This window comes from the organism of the source record quoted next, unplaced genomic scaffold (assembly GCF_019419815.1).
Source record: "Pyrus x bretschneideri cultivar Hongxiangsu unplaced genomic scaffold, Pyrus_bretschneideri_v1 Contig25, whole genome shotgun sequence".
In the NCBI taxonomy this organism is placed as follows: Eukaryota; Viridiplantae; Streptophyta; class Magnoliopsida; order Rosales; family Rosaceae; genus Pyrus; species Pyrus x bretschneideri.
In genome coordinates this window covers 418207-434396 of record NW_025999557.1, presented here as the reverse complement: position 1 = coordinate 434396, position 16190 = coordinate 418207, and the positions used below count along the sequence as shown (strand labels likewise).

The 16190-nt window shown below is 35.5% G+C and overlaps 2 protein-coding genes across 3 annotated transcripts; both read right to left on the bottom strand.

Moving 5' to 3' along the window:
* Positions 1-3857, bottom strand: LOC108866276 (cytochrome P450 CYP72A219-like). The gene is made up of 5 exons (XM_048586928.1): positions 3479-3857; positions 2646-2863; positions 1698-1942; positions 1168-1555; positions 1-731 (listed from the first exon to the last, which is right to left on the bottom strand). The coding sequence occupies exons 1-5, from the start codon at positions 3759-3761 to the stop codon at positions 306-308; spliced, it is 1560 nt and encodes a 519-aa protein (XP_048442885.1). The 5' UTR covers positions 3762-3857; the 3' UTR covers positions 1-305.
* A 4327-nt stretch (positions 3858-8184) lies between these two features.
* On the bottom strand, positions 8185-14517 carry LOC125478504 (putative nuclear RNA export factor SDE5). 2 transcript variants are annotated; one of them, XM_048586689.1, is made up of 12 exons: positions 14351-14508; positions 12789-13418; positions 12088-12113; positions 11537-11614; positions 11084-11121; positions 10695-10933; positions 10350-10432; positions 10046-10102; positions 9305-9378; positions 9125-9219; positions 8935-9005; positions 8185-8521 (listed from the first exon to the last, which is right to left on the bottom strand). In XM_048586689.1, exons 2-12 carry the CDS (start codon positions 13405-13407, stop codon positions 8405-8407), a joined length of 1497 nt encoding a protein of 498 aa, XP_048442646.1. In that variant the 5' UTR covers positions 13408-13418; positions 14351-14508; the 3' UTR covers positions 8185-8404. The 2 variants fall into 2 exon arrangements, 1 of the variants encoding a protein (XP_048442646.1); XR_007259346.1 differs by having other exon boundaries at positions 8451-8521; positions 9309-9378; positions 14351-14517.
* Between the last annotated feature and the right edge of the window lie 1673 nt (positions 14518-16190).

The window sequence follows — 16190 nt, the reverse complement described above, 5'->3', positions numbered from 1 at the left end:
TTCATAACATTTTCTTCTTCCTCCATTTATTTTTAATAGCATTACAAATTAACTCTAGAAACTAATTTATGCAGTATACCTTGTAGAAAACCCTGAGGATCCTTGTCTACCTCTTTGAGTGCGGGCTTCATTATATCCACAAGACATATATGCGGTTCCCCTTTGCTTATTAGAAGTAGTTGGGGAAAATTTCATCTTAAAGATACATATCATACATACGTTGCACAAATTATATTTCATCCTTCTCCTAGCTACCACGCACTGTATGTTCAACAATACAGAGAGAACTGCTGACATATAAGTCATCAACATTTGTGTAAAATGATATGAGCACCAAACTGTGGCTGAAGGGTTAGATTTAAAGAAGGAGCATGAGCATAGGATGGAGAAAGCTCAAATGTGAAGTGTTGTAAAATCAGCGATAAGGCCAATTTTACTTCCACCATTGCAAAGTTTTGCGCGATACAATTCCGTGGACCGCCTCCAAAAGGGAAGTACATGAATTTGTTCTTTGTTGCCTTCGAAACGCCTTCTGAAAACCTCTCCGGCTTGAACTCATGTGCATCATCACCCCACAGTTGTTTGTCATGGTGAACTAGGAGGGTGGGTAAGGCAACTTCAACTCCAGCTGGTAAAGAATATTTTGAAAGTTGTGTTTCCTTGCTTGTGGTCCGAATCATTAGAGTAGCTGCTGGGTATAATCGAAGAACTTCATGCAAAATCATGGTCACCTGGGAAATCATGCATTAGACACACACACACACACACACACAACCAATTTTAAGATTTATATTAACAGCATAGGGGAAACAATAGAATGCACCAGTGCATGGGATGCTCAGTGCATTGGACGATTTAGTTGGATTTGCATAGCTGCATTTTCAATCCAATTTTTCTCATTTAACAGTGCATTCCAATTCCATACACGGCGTATGCTATAGAAAAACCCAAACATTATAGATTGATATATACAAACTTGAACTTGTGTGTGACTATTTCCTGTCATATAGCATTTTGAGTGGAAGACAATTTAGCTAAAAGTGGAGTGATCACCTATTCCAATTCTTTTAAAAGCATGTCATCTTTTAACTGAATTGTTCTTCACTCAAAACGAATCACGTAATAGAAGCAATCTCTCAAAAGTTTTTCTTGATGGAAAACACTTACAACTTTTAGACGAATTATCCCATCAAATTCTGGCTTGTTGCTTCCAAAGACCTGCAAAACCTCTTCTCTTGCACGATCTTGCCAGTTCTGATATTGACCTAGCAAAACCATTGTCCAAACTAGCAACACTGAGGTTGTCTCCTGCCCTGAAAAGTAAAACAGCTTGCACTCCTCGATCACATCATGCATACTCATTCCAAACTTTTTGTTGTTGCCATGTTCTTTGATTTCACTCAAGTTGGACTCCATAAGCACACCTAACAAGTCATCTTTTGTGGCTTCGCCAGCCCTAATCGCATCTTCTCTTTTGTTTATAATACCCATGAGTAACGCTCTTATCTCTCTGTCAATTTCTTTCATCTTCATGTTTATCTTGGTCGGTAGGAACCTGCAAAAAAGCATTATTAATTCCAATGCTGATATGAAGAAAAAACAAAGGGTTCGACTATAATACTACGTCTCATTTGTATTCATAAGTTTTGAGATTGGGTTGTGTTGGAGGTTGAAAGATGTGAAAACAGAAAATTTACCTCGCTCCTGGAATGTAGACACTTCGTATAACTTTTATTGTAAGTTGTACTTGCTCCTTGAAAAGTTGAAATATTTTTCTTCCTTCTTTGTAGCTACTTCCAAATGCTGTTCGAGAAATCACATCGGCTGTCATATTTTCAAAGTAGGGCCGGACATCCAACTCACATGAACCCTCTTTCAACATCAAGCTCTCCCATTCCACAATCATCTCGCTACAACTTTGGTAAAATTCAGGCAACATACGCTATAGAAAACAAGAGGAAAACATAAATTATCATCAATAATTATATATCAAACATAATTAATACACATCTAATTTGCTCAATCAATATATTTTCCATATGTACATACTTAAAACATACATGGATATGGTTATTAACCTACTAAAATTTGTTCCATTCGCATTCAAACATCCTAAAGACAACTTATTTTAAGGTAATAGAAGAATTTCATTCATAAAAAACCAAACAGGTTACACAAACTAGGCATGAAACAAAGGATACGTGGCTCGGAAAAAAACCTATCCCTGGGTAAACCAGATGGGAAAAACCCTGGAGGAGGAAAACGAATCACCCATGCCAACAAATTACTCACATAGAACATAATCATCGGAATTAGAAGACATAAGCCAAGAAGGACCAACATCATCCCAAAAAGAAAGACCATGGACTCTAAGGCTGAGTCCATGAACATCTTAAACAAACACAACTAGGTATATGAAGAGAAGAGTGATGCAATCTAAACACATTTACTCACGACAATGTTGACCACTTCTCTGATACAAAGACCATGGACTAGGTATATGAAGAGAAGAGTGATGCAATCTAAACAGAGTTGGGTTGATAAGAGATTTACGTTCGCCTATATATAAAAACTACTCTAATTAAATCAATGGTAAAATCTCCAGAAGATTTGAATGAATATTGGCAAGATTGTATGCATAATACCTTTAGCTTCTCTAAATGGAACACTGGGTTGATAATTCTTCGGTGTTTTGCCCATTTCTCACCTTCATATAGTAGAATACCTGTTGCTAGTAACTTGACAAGTGGGTTTTCTTTCGGCTTCGGAAAATCATCCATTTTTGTAAGGATGGTTTTCAGATCTTCTGGATCAGTGATATTCACCCTTGGTGTTGGGCCCATCCAAACAAAAGAATTCTTACCTGCAGTTTTGTTTTTAAAGAACATAAAAGTTCAATGTGTCATACTATAGCCAGAGTAGAGTTGACACATTTGTGCGAAATTTACAAAGATATTAAAGAAAAACAGAAGGAAAAGTCAAGAGCATGAATTGTGGAGATCTATCTAATGATATTTGAGTGCACAGCTAGTTTTAACACCTTAGACTCTTCCCATCAACTTCAATAAGTGAAGAGTTAAGTGCCACAAAATTTATCGGGTCATTGAAAATGTCTTATCACATTTAATTACGTTGTGCATGTGAATCTGAATTGCGAATCTAGATATATATCATTTATAATTTAGCACCATAGCTAATTATGTTATAGTTTGGTAAGAGAAATCTCTCATAGAAAGGTACAAATTACTGACATATTTACTTCAAATGAGAAAAAATCATAAATTTCAAGAAGAAAAAAAGAATAAAATTGAGATCAACTAGTATTGGAGTATAGATTTCAAAGTGATCACACTTTTTCTCGATTCTATATGTGTTTTAACAACGCACAAAAGTGAAAAGTCCGAACCTTTTCAATTCTTATTTCTTGTAAATAAACATTGTATACATGTAGATGTGAAAAGATATATGCTTAACATACCGCAAGTGTTTACTAATTGGCAGTCGAAAGGGATAACTCGTGGGGCTATATCATGGGAGAGGTTCACTGGTTTAGAATATGCTTGTTTTATCATCGTGGAGATTTCTTTCATGTCTCCTGTGTAAAACCTGTACGAGTTTCCGGTAAGGCCTTGCTGCCTCAGATATCTTTCCAGTTTCTTGGGCCTCAGCCACAACCAGTTCAGCAACCTCCAGGCCCCTGCAATTACTATTACTGTTATCCCCACCAAAACAGCACCAATAGTAGCCACTGATATCTCCATTAGTTTGTGTGTTTCAGAATTCAGACGGAGAAAGAGAAGAGAGGAGAGACAGAGAGAGAGAGAAGCTTCAACTGAAAGAAGGAAAATTAATGTATATATTTTTCACTTTGGCTCGTACATTTATGAGTAATTATGAGCCATGTGTAGACAACAATTGAAGACCATGTGAATGCGACAATGGCAGCAACCGTGACTTTGTTTTTGCTCGCATGCAATTGTGCATGCTTTGTCTTTTATGCATTAAATGGCAAATGGAGAAAAAGTTGTACTCTATAGGCTAGGTATAGACTTTGGTGCATGCTAGGTAGGCTAGGTGATGATTATGTCATGTGAACTTAAGATTTTTTGGTGTTGGTTGTTGGGATAGTTGCTACTGTATGCCTATAACTAGGTGCAGTATTTGCGCATTTAGTAAGCTTAGAAAGTGGGAAGATAAGCATCATAGAAGCATCCAAGCGGGAGCATCCGGCTCTCCCATGGGAAAGGTTGAACATGCGTTGAGAGAAAATCAAGAGAGTTAGAGTGAAAAGTAATCTAGTGAAAGAACACGAATTAGGTCGATTCTGTGAGTGGATGTACAAGGGATTTGAGATTGAATTATGTCGATTTAACTTATGTGTAATTTGTACTATTATACTCATAGTGAAGAGTAATATCTTTCTAGAGACGTAGGCAAGTTTTTGCCGAACCTCGTAAATTTCTCAATGTCTTTATTTCTTGTATTTTATTTTATTCAACTGTAGGTCTGTATCTTGATGAGATAATCTGAATCTTGTTTCCACACTAGCCGGGCCAAGGCACAACAGCACGTTATAAAATAGCGACATGAAATTATGATTCAGCGACTTAGGCTAATAATTAATAATTCTGAAAGAAGAACGTGATATAAAATGGTAATGTTTTTATTAAAGCATTAAATATTGGAGAAAATTAAGTTCCTGTCGTTGAAGCGGTGCAGGTTAGTAGATGCATCAGTCAAGGAGGACGGTAAACAACCCTTGAGCTAGTTGTTGGATGTATTTACATATAAAATATGAGTGATGAATCTTTGGCATCGTTGACAAAAATAAACACTTCTTTGGCATTGCACATCATATGATGTGTAATCAAATTATCTGTTATAATACGCACCATAATTATTGTTGTATCATAAGCTTTATATGCATACTCAAGTTCTCATGTTATTATAAGAAAGACTTATTTACAAAATGCCCTCAAACACGTTTCTCAAGTTTAAGTATCGCTTTACCTCAATTTGAGTAACCGCATCACTTTTCTGCTTCGACTTATGTGTCTCACATTCGTCAAGTCCATCCATTGACCCGTAAACTTTCGATCATGCATGGGATACTCAATCTATTTGTTGTCAATATGACATTTACATTAAGGGTTCCGCATTATTAGTTAGATAATTAGTTAAATGGTTGTACAAGTCAATAATACAGTTAGTAAGTTTGTTAGTATTTGGTTAGAGTTATTAGGTTTACGGGTCAACAATACTGAAAGAAGGAAAATTAATGTATATATTTTTCACTTTGGCTCGTACATTTATGAGTAATTATGAGCCATGTGTTGACAACAATTGAAGACCATTGACCACGTGAATGCGACAATGGCAGCAACCGTGACTTTGTTTTTGCTTGCATGCAATTGTGCATGTTTTCTCTTTTATGCATTAAATGGCAAATGGAGAAAAAGTTGTACTCTATAGGCTAGGTATAGACTTTGGTGCATGCTAGGTAGGCTAGGTGATGATTATGTCATGTGCACTTAAGACTTTTTGGTCTTGGTTGTTGGTATAGTTGCTACTGTATGCCTATAACTAGGTGCAGTATTTGCGCATTTAGTAAGCTTAGAAAGTGGGAAGATAAGCATCATAGAAGCATCCAAGCGGGAGCATCCGGCTCTCGTGGGAAAGGTTGAACATGGGTTGAGAGAAAATCAAGAGAGCTAGAGTGAAAAGTAATATAGTGAAAGAACTCTTGGGGGTAGAGTGAGGCTTTTGGAAAAATTCTGTGAATGGGTGTACAAGGGATTTGAGATTGAATTATGTTGATTTAACTCATGTGTAACTTGTACTGTTGTACTCGTAGTGAAGAGTAATATCTCTTCGGAGACGTAGGCAGGTTTTTGCCGAATCTCTTAAATTTCTCAATATTTTTATTTCTTGTATTTTATTCTATTCAATTGTGGGTCTGTATCTTGGTGAGGTAACCTGAATCTTGTTTCCACACTAGCCGGGCCAAGGCACAACAGCACGTTATAAAATAGCCACATGAAATTATGATTCAGCGACTTAGGCTAATAATTAATAATTATGAAAGAAGAACGTGATATAAAATGGTATTGTTTTTATTAAAGCATTAAATATTGGAGAAAATTAAGTTCACGTCGTTGAAGCAGTGCAGGTTAGTAGATGCATCAGTCAAGGAGGACGGTAAGCAACGCTTGAGCTAGCTGTTGGATGTATTTACATATAAAATATGAGTGATGAATCTTTGGCATCGTTGACAAAAATAAACACTTCTTTGGCATTGCACATCATATGATGTGTAATCAAATTATATGTATTTACATATAATACGCACCATAATTATTGCTGTATCATAAGCTTTATATGCATACTCAAGTTCTCATGTTATTATAAGAAAGACTTATTTACAAAATGCCCTCGAACACATTTCTCAAGTTTAAGTATTGATTTACCTCTATTTGAGTAGCCGCACATTTTTCTGCTTCGACTTATGTGTCTCACATTCGTCAAGTCCATCCACTGACTCGTAAACTTTCGATCATGCATGGGATACTCAATCTATTTGTTGTCAATATGACATTTACATTAAGGGTTCCGTATCATTAGTTAGATAATTAGTTAAATGGTTGTACGAGTCAACAATACAGTTAACAAGTTTGTTAGTATTTGGTTAGAGTTGTTAGGCTTTCTATTATAAAAACAGAATGTGTAATCATCATTCTTTTAAGTCAATATACAAATCTCATTTCTCTCTGTAAACTCTCTCTCTCTCTCTCTCTCTCTCTCTCTCTCTCTCTCTTTCTCTCTCTCTAATTCTTCCCCCACATTTATCTTTCTTTCTGTAAAACTTCATCTCCTGGTTTTGTGATTGTTCATCTTTGCTACTTCTTCAGTGTAGTTAACAATTTATATTACTGATATCATGTCATGATCAATATCAATGAGTAAAAGTTAACAGTCAATGAATGTAGTTGAGGGACTATCAAAATGTGAGATGCGAAATGGAAGTCAGATCTGATGCGAAATGAAAGTCTGATCAGATGTCAAATGAAAGTGCATTTCAATAATTACGCCTACAACAAGTTTCCTCTTGGCTCTTGGTAAACATATGTACAAATACAAAGCCCTGAAAACTTTACAACAATATAAGACGAAGAGCTATGAAATATATATATAAGAAAAGTTGATCTCAAACCCCAAATGGACAACATCCCTAACAAAACCAGCATTTACGACCATGTCCTCTGAGATCGTAGAAGATGTATAGCTTGCTTGGGCTCGTGGTTATGCAAGTCAAGGGACACATCATCTTCTCTGCACTCAAACCGTCACCTGTGAGGTAATCTTATGAGGTGGGGCACCAAAATTTTAGATTGAAACCTTGTTAATTTGATACTTTGATTGAAGGACAAAATATTAATTTCAGTATTAAATTTAATATTGAAATTTGATATATATATATATATATATATATTAAACAAAATGTTTTATTTTTATTTTTAAATATGAGTACATTATAGATAAAAACAGGTGAATAAATTTTACGTTAAAAAAAAAAAAAGAACATTTTACATAAAAAAAAAACTTGGGAACATTTTTACATTAAAATTTGGGAAAGACAATCGAATTAGGATAGGACACTTTATGCTTCATATACTAGTTCGATTGTCTTTCCCTCCTTCCTGGGTTAAAAGACAAAAACGATTTATTATACTTGTTTAATTTGAAAATGTAATGTTGTTGGTATCACATTTACGAAACGCATGATTCACATCTATAGTTCCGTATTTAGTACCATCCTTCATTCCATCAGTGTAGAATTAATTCTCAACAAATCCTCTCACAAGTGAAGAATTTCAAGTCTACGCATAGGCAACCCAAATGGGGTGACGTGGAGCACTTGTGGCCATTAGGCTTCACACGTGAGATAACCTGTTTTGATACCATAAAAAAAGTTGGGGTTTCACCACAACCAATTGGCAATACAAAGAGTAGCCTAACTTCCTTGTAAGTCCATGTAAGATCTCTTCTTCCATAAATGTGAAATTTATTCTCAACATGAACGGTTTTGGATTTGTCTTTTTTTTTTTTGCAATGATAATCTATGACAGATGTACTAAATTTTAGACAGTTTAGATCGTTGAAAAAATTACTCAAGAATTTTTTAGGTTCAAATTAAAACACCCTTCTTTTTCTATACGTAAATAGCGGATGTGTTGCTTGAATTTCATCTCTCTAAAATCTTGTAACATAAATTTCCCACAAAAGAAAAGTTCATCTCAAACCCCAAATGGACAGCATCCCTAACAAAACCAGCATTTACCATGGCATGGCCTCTTCTTTAAGTTCCATTTCTGCTCTGCTCAAATTGAGCTCTTGTTTCTTTCACTCATTTTTTTGAGAAGCTCAAGCTTTTCGGATCAATTTCATCCACTCGGATCGATATTGTCCTCCCGTTCTCCTCCTCGGTCCATTTGATCGATTCCTTCTCCAGTTGCTTCACAATCTGCAAAACAAAATTTACAAAAGATATGTGAAATTTAAGTTTTCATAAAGCATATGGAGTCATAGTGCATGAAGAAAAAAGAAGCACAACGTGTTAAGCGATCTGTTTTATGATATATGTGCTCTTTTCCATACCAACTAAAGAAAAAACAGTTATATTATTGTGACCAATTTCAATCAATTGTATTTGTGTATGTACAAGGATGAAATGGAAAACCTACTTGAAAATTACGATAGCGAATTCACCACATGATAAGATTTTCTGATACTAACTTTCATTAACAGCAGAACCAGACTAAATTGTGCATTTGTAAGTTTGAAGTTGAAGCCCAAATGAAAATTTGAACACACTTCGTATAAATCAAATGAAATGCTGAAAAATTTGCAACATGAGCTTGATGATAAAAGTCATACCAGTCGTCTCCGGGCCCCTCCTGTTGTATCTTCATCATTCGATCCCACTATGACCCGAAGATACTTGAAAGCTGAAAAACATGCAAATTCATGTTGTCCTTGATTCTTCTTAATAAATGGGAGATCCAAAGTCATTCCATACTGTTAATTTCATTTCAAGAAAAAATGATGGAGGGTCATGATGACCTACCTGGGATGCCAGAGAGATAGGTTAACTGAGATCTTAGAAGACGTATAGCTTCCTTGGGCTCGTGGTTATGCAAGTCAAGAGACACATCATCCTCACTGCATTCAAATGATCACCTGTTAGGCCATCTTATGAGGCAGAACACACATAACTCATGGATCAAGAGTAGTGTACATTTCACACCTACTCTGAGCTTGAATAAGCATTTGAGCAGATTTTTCATCTGCTTCCCGTGCCTTTTTGTTAAAATAATGTCCCTAGAAATTCCAAAGAGCATAAAATATATCATTATGGCCTCTAAAATTAAGGGGAGAAGGGAAAAGCAAGTTTAGAAGTAAGGCATTTAATGATAATGTCTATTAGAACGCAAACAAGGAAGTGCACAGCCTCCATCTACGAAACGCATGTGCATCTGAAGATACACAACTGTGCCTAGACTGCCTTGTATTACTGTTACTTGTATTATGCAAGAAGGGCCAAAAGAACAATTTTAAAATCAGATTTCGGTTCACAAATGCTCGACATAAAACTTTATGCGAAGCAAACATATGTATCACGTAAATATTTCCTTGCATTCCCATATTGGAGAGAAGCCTATAGGGCTTAACACTGCAACATCCACTACATTGTTGACCCACAAGTACAAGAATGCTACGCAAAGGATCAGACTCAAGTAAAGTCATATAACACAAAAAACTCAATATTTTGATCACTCTATTAAATAAACTGTTACAGTGCTTCTGAAGGAACAACGATCTGAAAACAGAGATTCTAACTCAAATCACTACAAGCTGGAACGTAGATTATAAGAACTTTGTTTATTTAAAGTTTGTGTATTTAAAATTAAAGCTTAATGAGAACAATTAGCATAGTTAATTCCATCTTTAAGTATTAAATCACCAAATTAAAACAAAAACTCTATACCTTCTCTAGCAGTTTGTCTGAATGTGCACGATCACCCTCACAAAATGCATTAAAAGCCTGCAGAGCAAGTGGGGGGATTAATATTCACCTATGCTAAACGATAATAACAATGATTAATGCATTAGGAGTGTAAACCAACAAAGTTGAAGATGAAAATAAAATGTAGACAAGAAAATGCTCCAACTGATTGGGCAATCATATCTCCCTTTTGTCAAGAGTAACAGACATTGTGGTCTCCTTGAACATACAATAAAATAACTTCTGTAAGTAAACTTCCAGAAAGTTAATAGAATAAGAATCTTACAGCTTTATAGTATTCCTTCATTGTGATCCAGTATTCTTTCACAGATTTACGTAGGACCTCATAGCTATTATCATCATCTCCATCTAGAGAAGGTAAATGCATTACAAAACTTTATACGGAAGAAACAGAAAGATAGATAAAATCCTTAGTCAACCACCATGGAAAACTGAAATGAAGCCACAAACAAATCAATGGTTCCCTAAGTACCCATGATTACTAATCAATAGCTAAAGGTACTCCATAGGAAAGAATCAGATACTGGATTAGAGAATTAAGAAAGAATTTAGAAGAAAGAAAATCTTGGATGAGAAATTATTAGAGTAATGAAAAGAGTAAAGTTTGTACCTGCCCCGGAAACTCCTTGTGGTGCTAGTGCTACAGTAGCTTTACATTCTACAACCGTGTCTATAAATGGTTTAACCACGTATCCCTTAAGTCCCTTATATTTATATCTTTTCACTTCCCTCGATGGGAGACTTCTTGTAGGTGCTTCGTCAGTTCTTTCAGGAACATGAAACAACGCTTGTAAAACCTGTTGGCAAAGAAGCCCATCTCCTTCTCCTAACGGTGATTCAGATAAATCACTGCAAGAGTGGAAACAAAAACAACTTCAAACTTCTAGCTTGTGCAAAGGGAGAGAGATGAAAGAAATAAGTAGTTCATTCTAAGTTAAAGCAAAATGAGGCTCCTCTAAAGTCTAAAGTGAACTAGCAAAACTACCAATAACAACATACCTATGGGCAGAATGTTGATCCGGACGCTTCTCTGCAGACTGTTACAGGAAAAACTTCAAATGAATAAAAAGAACAAGAAAATGAAAAACTATTGCTGGCTACTTCATGTGTAAATTTGAGCTCATAGTGAAGCGCAGCAGACTGATCAAAAGCTATCCCATTAAGAATGAATTCTTTTCAATCATGGGCCACAGAAGTTGTTCCTACATCTGACAGCCTCAGAGCCTACTTTAGTTTGCCCTACCTATCCTACATATCAAGCCTGATTAAAGTAAACATGATGCCACTAAACATGGTGAAACTGTCTCAATTGTATTTTCAACATGCCAAGGGATTTTACCTTCATTTGATCAATTTCTATTCCTTGCTCAATTAACAATTTCTCAACTGCCTGAACTTTTGGTAATCATACTTCCGTGATTGGTTGGAGAATGCAGTAAAACTAAAGCTTACCTTCAAACCTGCTAAGCCGACAACATCATCAGACTTCTCCAACGTTGATGCTGATATGAAAAGAAGATTCTCCACGCTCTGCAGAATCAAAATATGAATTCTTCAAAATTGATGACAAAGAGTAAAATTTTGGGTGGTAAAGAGAAGAAAACGATTCTTTCCAATCTTAATTTATACAGCAACAGAAAATATATGCAATTAGAATTGAAACATTCAGTTACAAAGAAAACCAAGTCATCAAGGAAATAATTAATATTTGGAATAATTGACAGAAAAACTGTGGTAGTCTCTGAGATTTCGAGGGCCCTGTGCGAAATTTATAAAATGGCCCTCCTTCGGATAGTATTAAAAAAAAATGGAAAAACAATGTATTGATGTTATAAAACAATCACTTAAATCAAAATAAACTTTAGCACTCACTGATTGCAAGTTTACAAATGTCATTAATTATAAGTAAAAAAGCTACAAACATAACCTTCACTAGATAATCAAAAGCAGTTCAATCTATAGAAGCTGTAATGTAAGAAGCAACATAAGAATGTACATTATACCTTCTGCACATCATATCCACAAAGGCCTGCATTCAATAAAATTCACAAGTAAACGTTTTGTCAACCTCAAGAACATCATCAGGAAAGTATTTTTACAATACAAAGGCACAATTGACCTACTGTTTGTATTTAAAATTTAACCCTAATGACATCAAAGAACTAATAACTAAAGAACCTGAAAATGCCATTTTACTCAATGGTAAAGATACATCAGAATACATTCATATTGTCCGATTAGGCAATCAATTTTTCAGTTTCCTATAACCTAGGCAGGTCTCCACAACTAGCTTGAGAGGTAATGGCTAACCAGAACAACCAATAAACCTAGAACTGGAAGAGTGAAGAATATCATGAAGATATTTGAATTTTCATCATCTAGAGCAATATTCGAAATTCAATGATATCATGACCATGTATTCATATTTTCAGACCATAGTGATCCAAATTGTATTTTTTTTGTTAGTGTTAAAGGCAATCAAGGGACTCAAGGAACTGTCAAGTTGTATTTCAATTTCAAGAGGTACATGCACTTGACATGTTATCCAAAATGAAAGATTCCAATGTGATATCGACAATTATATTTTTCATTGTCTCCTGTTTAAGTAATATGATGAAAAATAAAATGAAAAGTGTGCCATATTCTATAATAGTATTCCAGAAATACTAAAGAATTCAGATTTCTAAGGGATAAGAAGATTTACCAAGAACTTCTCGGATCACGTTCATATCAAGTTTAAAGCCCTCTCCAAGCATTTTACACAGAAATTCTTCAGCATCAGCATGCAGTTTGCTGTTTGTTGGTGGCGTGGTTGATTGGACTTCTTCACTCCATATCGCAGAGGCAGGCACTTCTTTCCAATCTAGTTTTAATGGTTTCTTCACCTCAGTATATTCAATTGTTGATGCTCTGGGCCTACTGTACTCCTTTCCAATCATCCCTGAAACAGTACCCGCTGAAGCAGAAAGTTTTTTTGACTTCAATGTTCTGGTGTTGTCCATTCCATTGAAGGGATTCTGAATACTTCTGACGGTTGGCACATCTGCATGAACTGCACTTGCAACGTCCCGTCCAGATTCCATGCCTTCCAAAGAAGTTGTGCTTGCACCCTCAAGCTTAACTTTTGAGGAACTAGCACCGTTTGAGGAAGTTAAATGCGATCTGCAAAGAATTTCACCGGCCATTTCTACATTGCACTTCGCCTGGCAGTATGCGGAGGCTATGTCCTTGAGAGAAACCATTGAGCTAAATGCTTCAAGCAAATACTCCAAGTCCCTTCTCTTGTCATCACAGCTTGCAGCAGGTGTGTTAAGTGCTTGCATTGTAACATATGCTTCACAAAGAAGAAGAACAACAGAATAGCAACGTTAATGCATAAACAGGAACTCCACCATGACACGAGATAAGATTTTCCAAAGCAAGGATTTGTAAATAGAAACCAAATGTGGACATAAAAATGGAAAGCAAGTTCTCAAGCTCTCAATTTTATATTATATACAAGCTTGTATGTTCAAGCAGCAACCCCAGTTTACATCCACAACTACTAAAAGGGCCAATAACCACAATCAGGGACACAACAAAGAAACTCGTAATTTTAAGCCCTCTCCTTCCCTTTTATACTACTCTTCAAACTAAAAAAAATCTTTACTTTCTACTTCCACCACAATTCCTTGACTGAGCTTTTACCAAACAAATGCATCATGTATGTCAGTATGTGCTATATCCCAAATTCCACACTCGTATCATAGGGGATTCGACGTGAAAGAACAGAGTGCTGGCTGTCGACTATCTAACGCATTCCCCTCCTTTATCCAGGTTTGGGGCCGGCAGCGTGCAATAAATTTACACAGGCAGAGTTTGTAAAAAAAAAGCCGCAAATTCGGAATAGCTCTCAAGGAAAGTAAAATATCAAAACTAGATGTACGTACGTACGTATGTATGTATGTACACGTATACACGCACACACACACACACATATATACACGCAAAAATTATGTCATTAGGTTCTTAAGTAAGAATTATGCTTCGTGATCTGTACGGACACACGCTCTCACATTATGTAGTCATGGAATCATCGGCAAGAAATACATATCATATTAAGAATCACAGAACATAAAAATGTGCATATTTCAAAGTATAATCCAACGCAACAGTAACCAGGGTTTTAGTGAACGATTTTGGAAAGAAAAAATTACAAAAAAAAAAGGAAAAATAATAATATTTTGATGAATGGCAGTGCGGAGGAAGAAACGAAAGGTCGGTTACCTGGAGAAGATGGAGCGACGAGAATATAGGATGAGAAAGAGTAGAGAGAGAGAGAGAGAAAGCCCTCTTTCTTTCTCTTTCAAAATTCAGGCTTTCTTTCTCTTTGTGGAAGGCGTTTAGCCTCTCTCATGGAAGAAAAATAGAAATAGCAGAGTGACTGTAGGAAGCATGACAGTACGAGAGTAACACGCGATTTCAAAATTCCGCGTCCTACGCGCTTCTTTCTTTGGACAAAACGGCATTCTCGTAACTTTCTTCACTTTGCAAATGGACTGAATTTCAAGCAGTTTTGCTTGTTGATTTGTAGGTTCTTTAACAGATGTCTTAAGTTTGGTTGATGCAGAACAAGCCAAGGGAGTTTCGGGAGATGGGGGATGATAATCTGGGATTCACTTAACCAAGGACAATGTAGCTCGTTCACGTCATTAATTATGGATTCGCTCACACAACCAGGCCAAATGTTTGATTTTAGAAGAAGAAATCACTCTCTTCAAATGCACAAGGCAAATACAATTTTAATTCATTCAAGTCTGTCCTTCAAGGCTTTCTAGTACAATATTTATAAGCGTTTACAAATTAATAGACCTCAAGTTTCCATGACACCCTTAGAGCATCCCCAGTAAAGTGCTCTATATGAGGCTGGAAAAGTGGTGGATATAGCCCATTTTAGAGTTCCGAAGAATCTTTGAGGCTTTATAAAAGAATCTTGTGTTAACTTTTCTTAAGTTAATTTTTGGACGTGCTATCTTAAATTTTTTTTTATAAACCCTTCAACCTAAAAAGTTCAAATTATAACAAAATTAGATTTCATCACTAATGAATCATTCGTTGGATTAGAGTCTCTTATCTCAAACTCATCCGTTGAAAGAAACAAACCCCCACTACCCTCTGAAATAATTTGATTTTCATGTATAACACAACAATTTACCTAGCACCAATTGGTAAATTAGGATCATACAATTTTGAAAAATAATTATTTGAAAATTTCATCCATCAATGCTCATAAACACTAAATCAATTTGAAATTTTAATCCTTATGGAATTTAAAACAGTCATTAATTGGCCAAATTGCAAGACAAATAAGTAAGAAAAAAGAATTAAAATATTTGAAATTTCTCTCTAAGGCTAGAAATGTAGTAGCCTTATGGATGATAAAGTCCCCAATAAATTCTTAAGTAATTAAAATACAAAACCTTTGTTATTCCAAAGCATGTTAATGGTTTCAAATTGTTTTCTCCAAGTCTTCCTCCCGCATCATTGATTATCGTCAAAGGCGAATTTGAACCATATTATTGATAGTCCATTATGAGACTTAATTCTACCTCATTTTCTTAGTGTAGATAATATCGTTTGTTCAAAAAAGTTTGCAATCCATTTTTATCAACAAAAAAAAAATTTAGGGGTTTACCGGGCCTTTATGTGGGCTATGATTGTAGGTGTGTCATGTTTATTGTCTTTGTGGTATATCTGTACCGGCATTTTTTGGTTGTGTTATTAGAGTGGTGGGCATATAGAATAATAGGAATTTATCTTTATTGTTATATGTGCATAGAGATGGCAAATTAATATATTGGATTGTTAATGAGTAATCATTAAGACCCCCTTCATATCAAACTGAAACGGATCTAATGGTTATCGATTAACAACTCAGTGCGTTGATTTGCCACTTCTAAATGCATGTAACAAAAAAGGTAAACCCTTACATGGATACTGCGCCAATAAAACAAGATATATCTTAAGAGTTACTTATTAACAATCCAATGTGTTGATTTGCTATCTCTACTATGTGTGCTTCACTCCAAGTAAAAAAATTATTCATTGAAAAAATGTAGCTATTTGA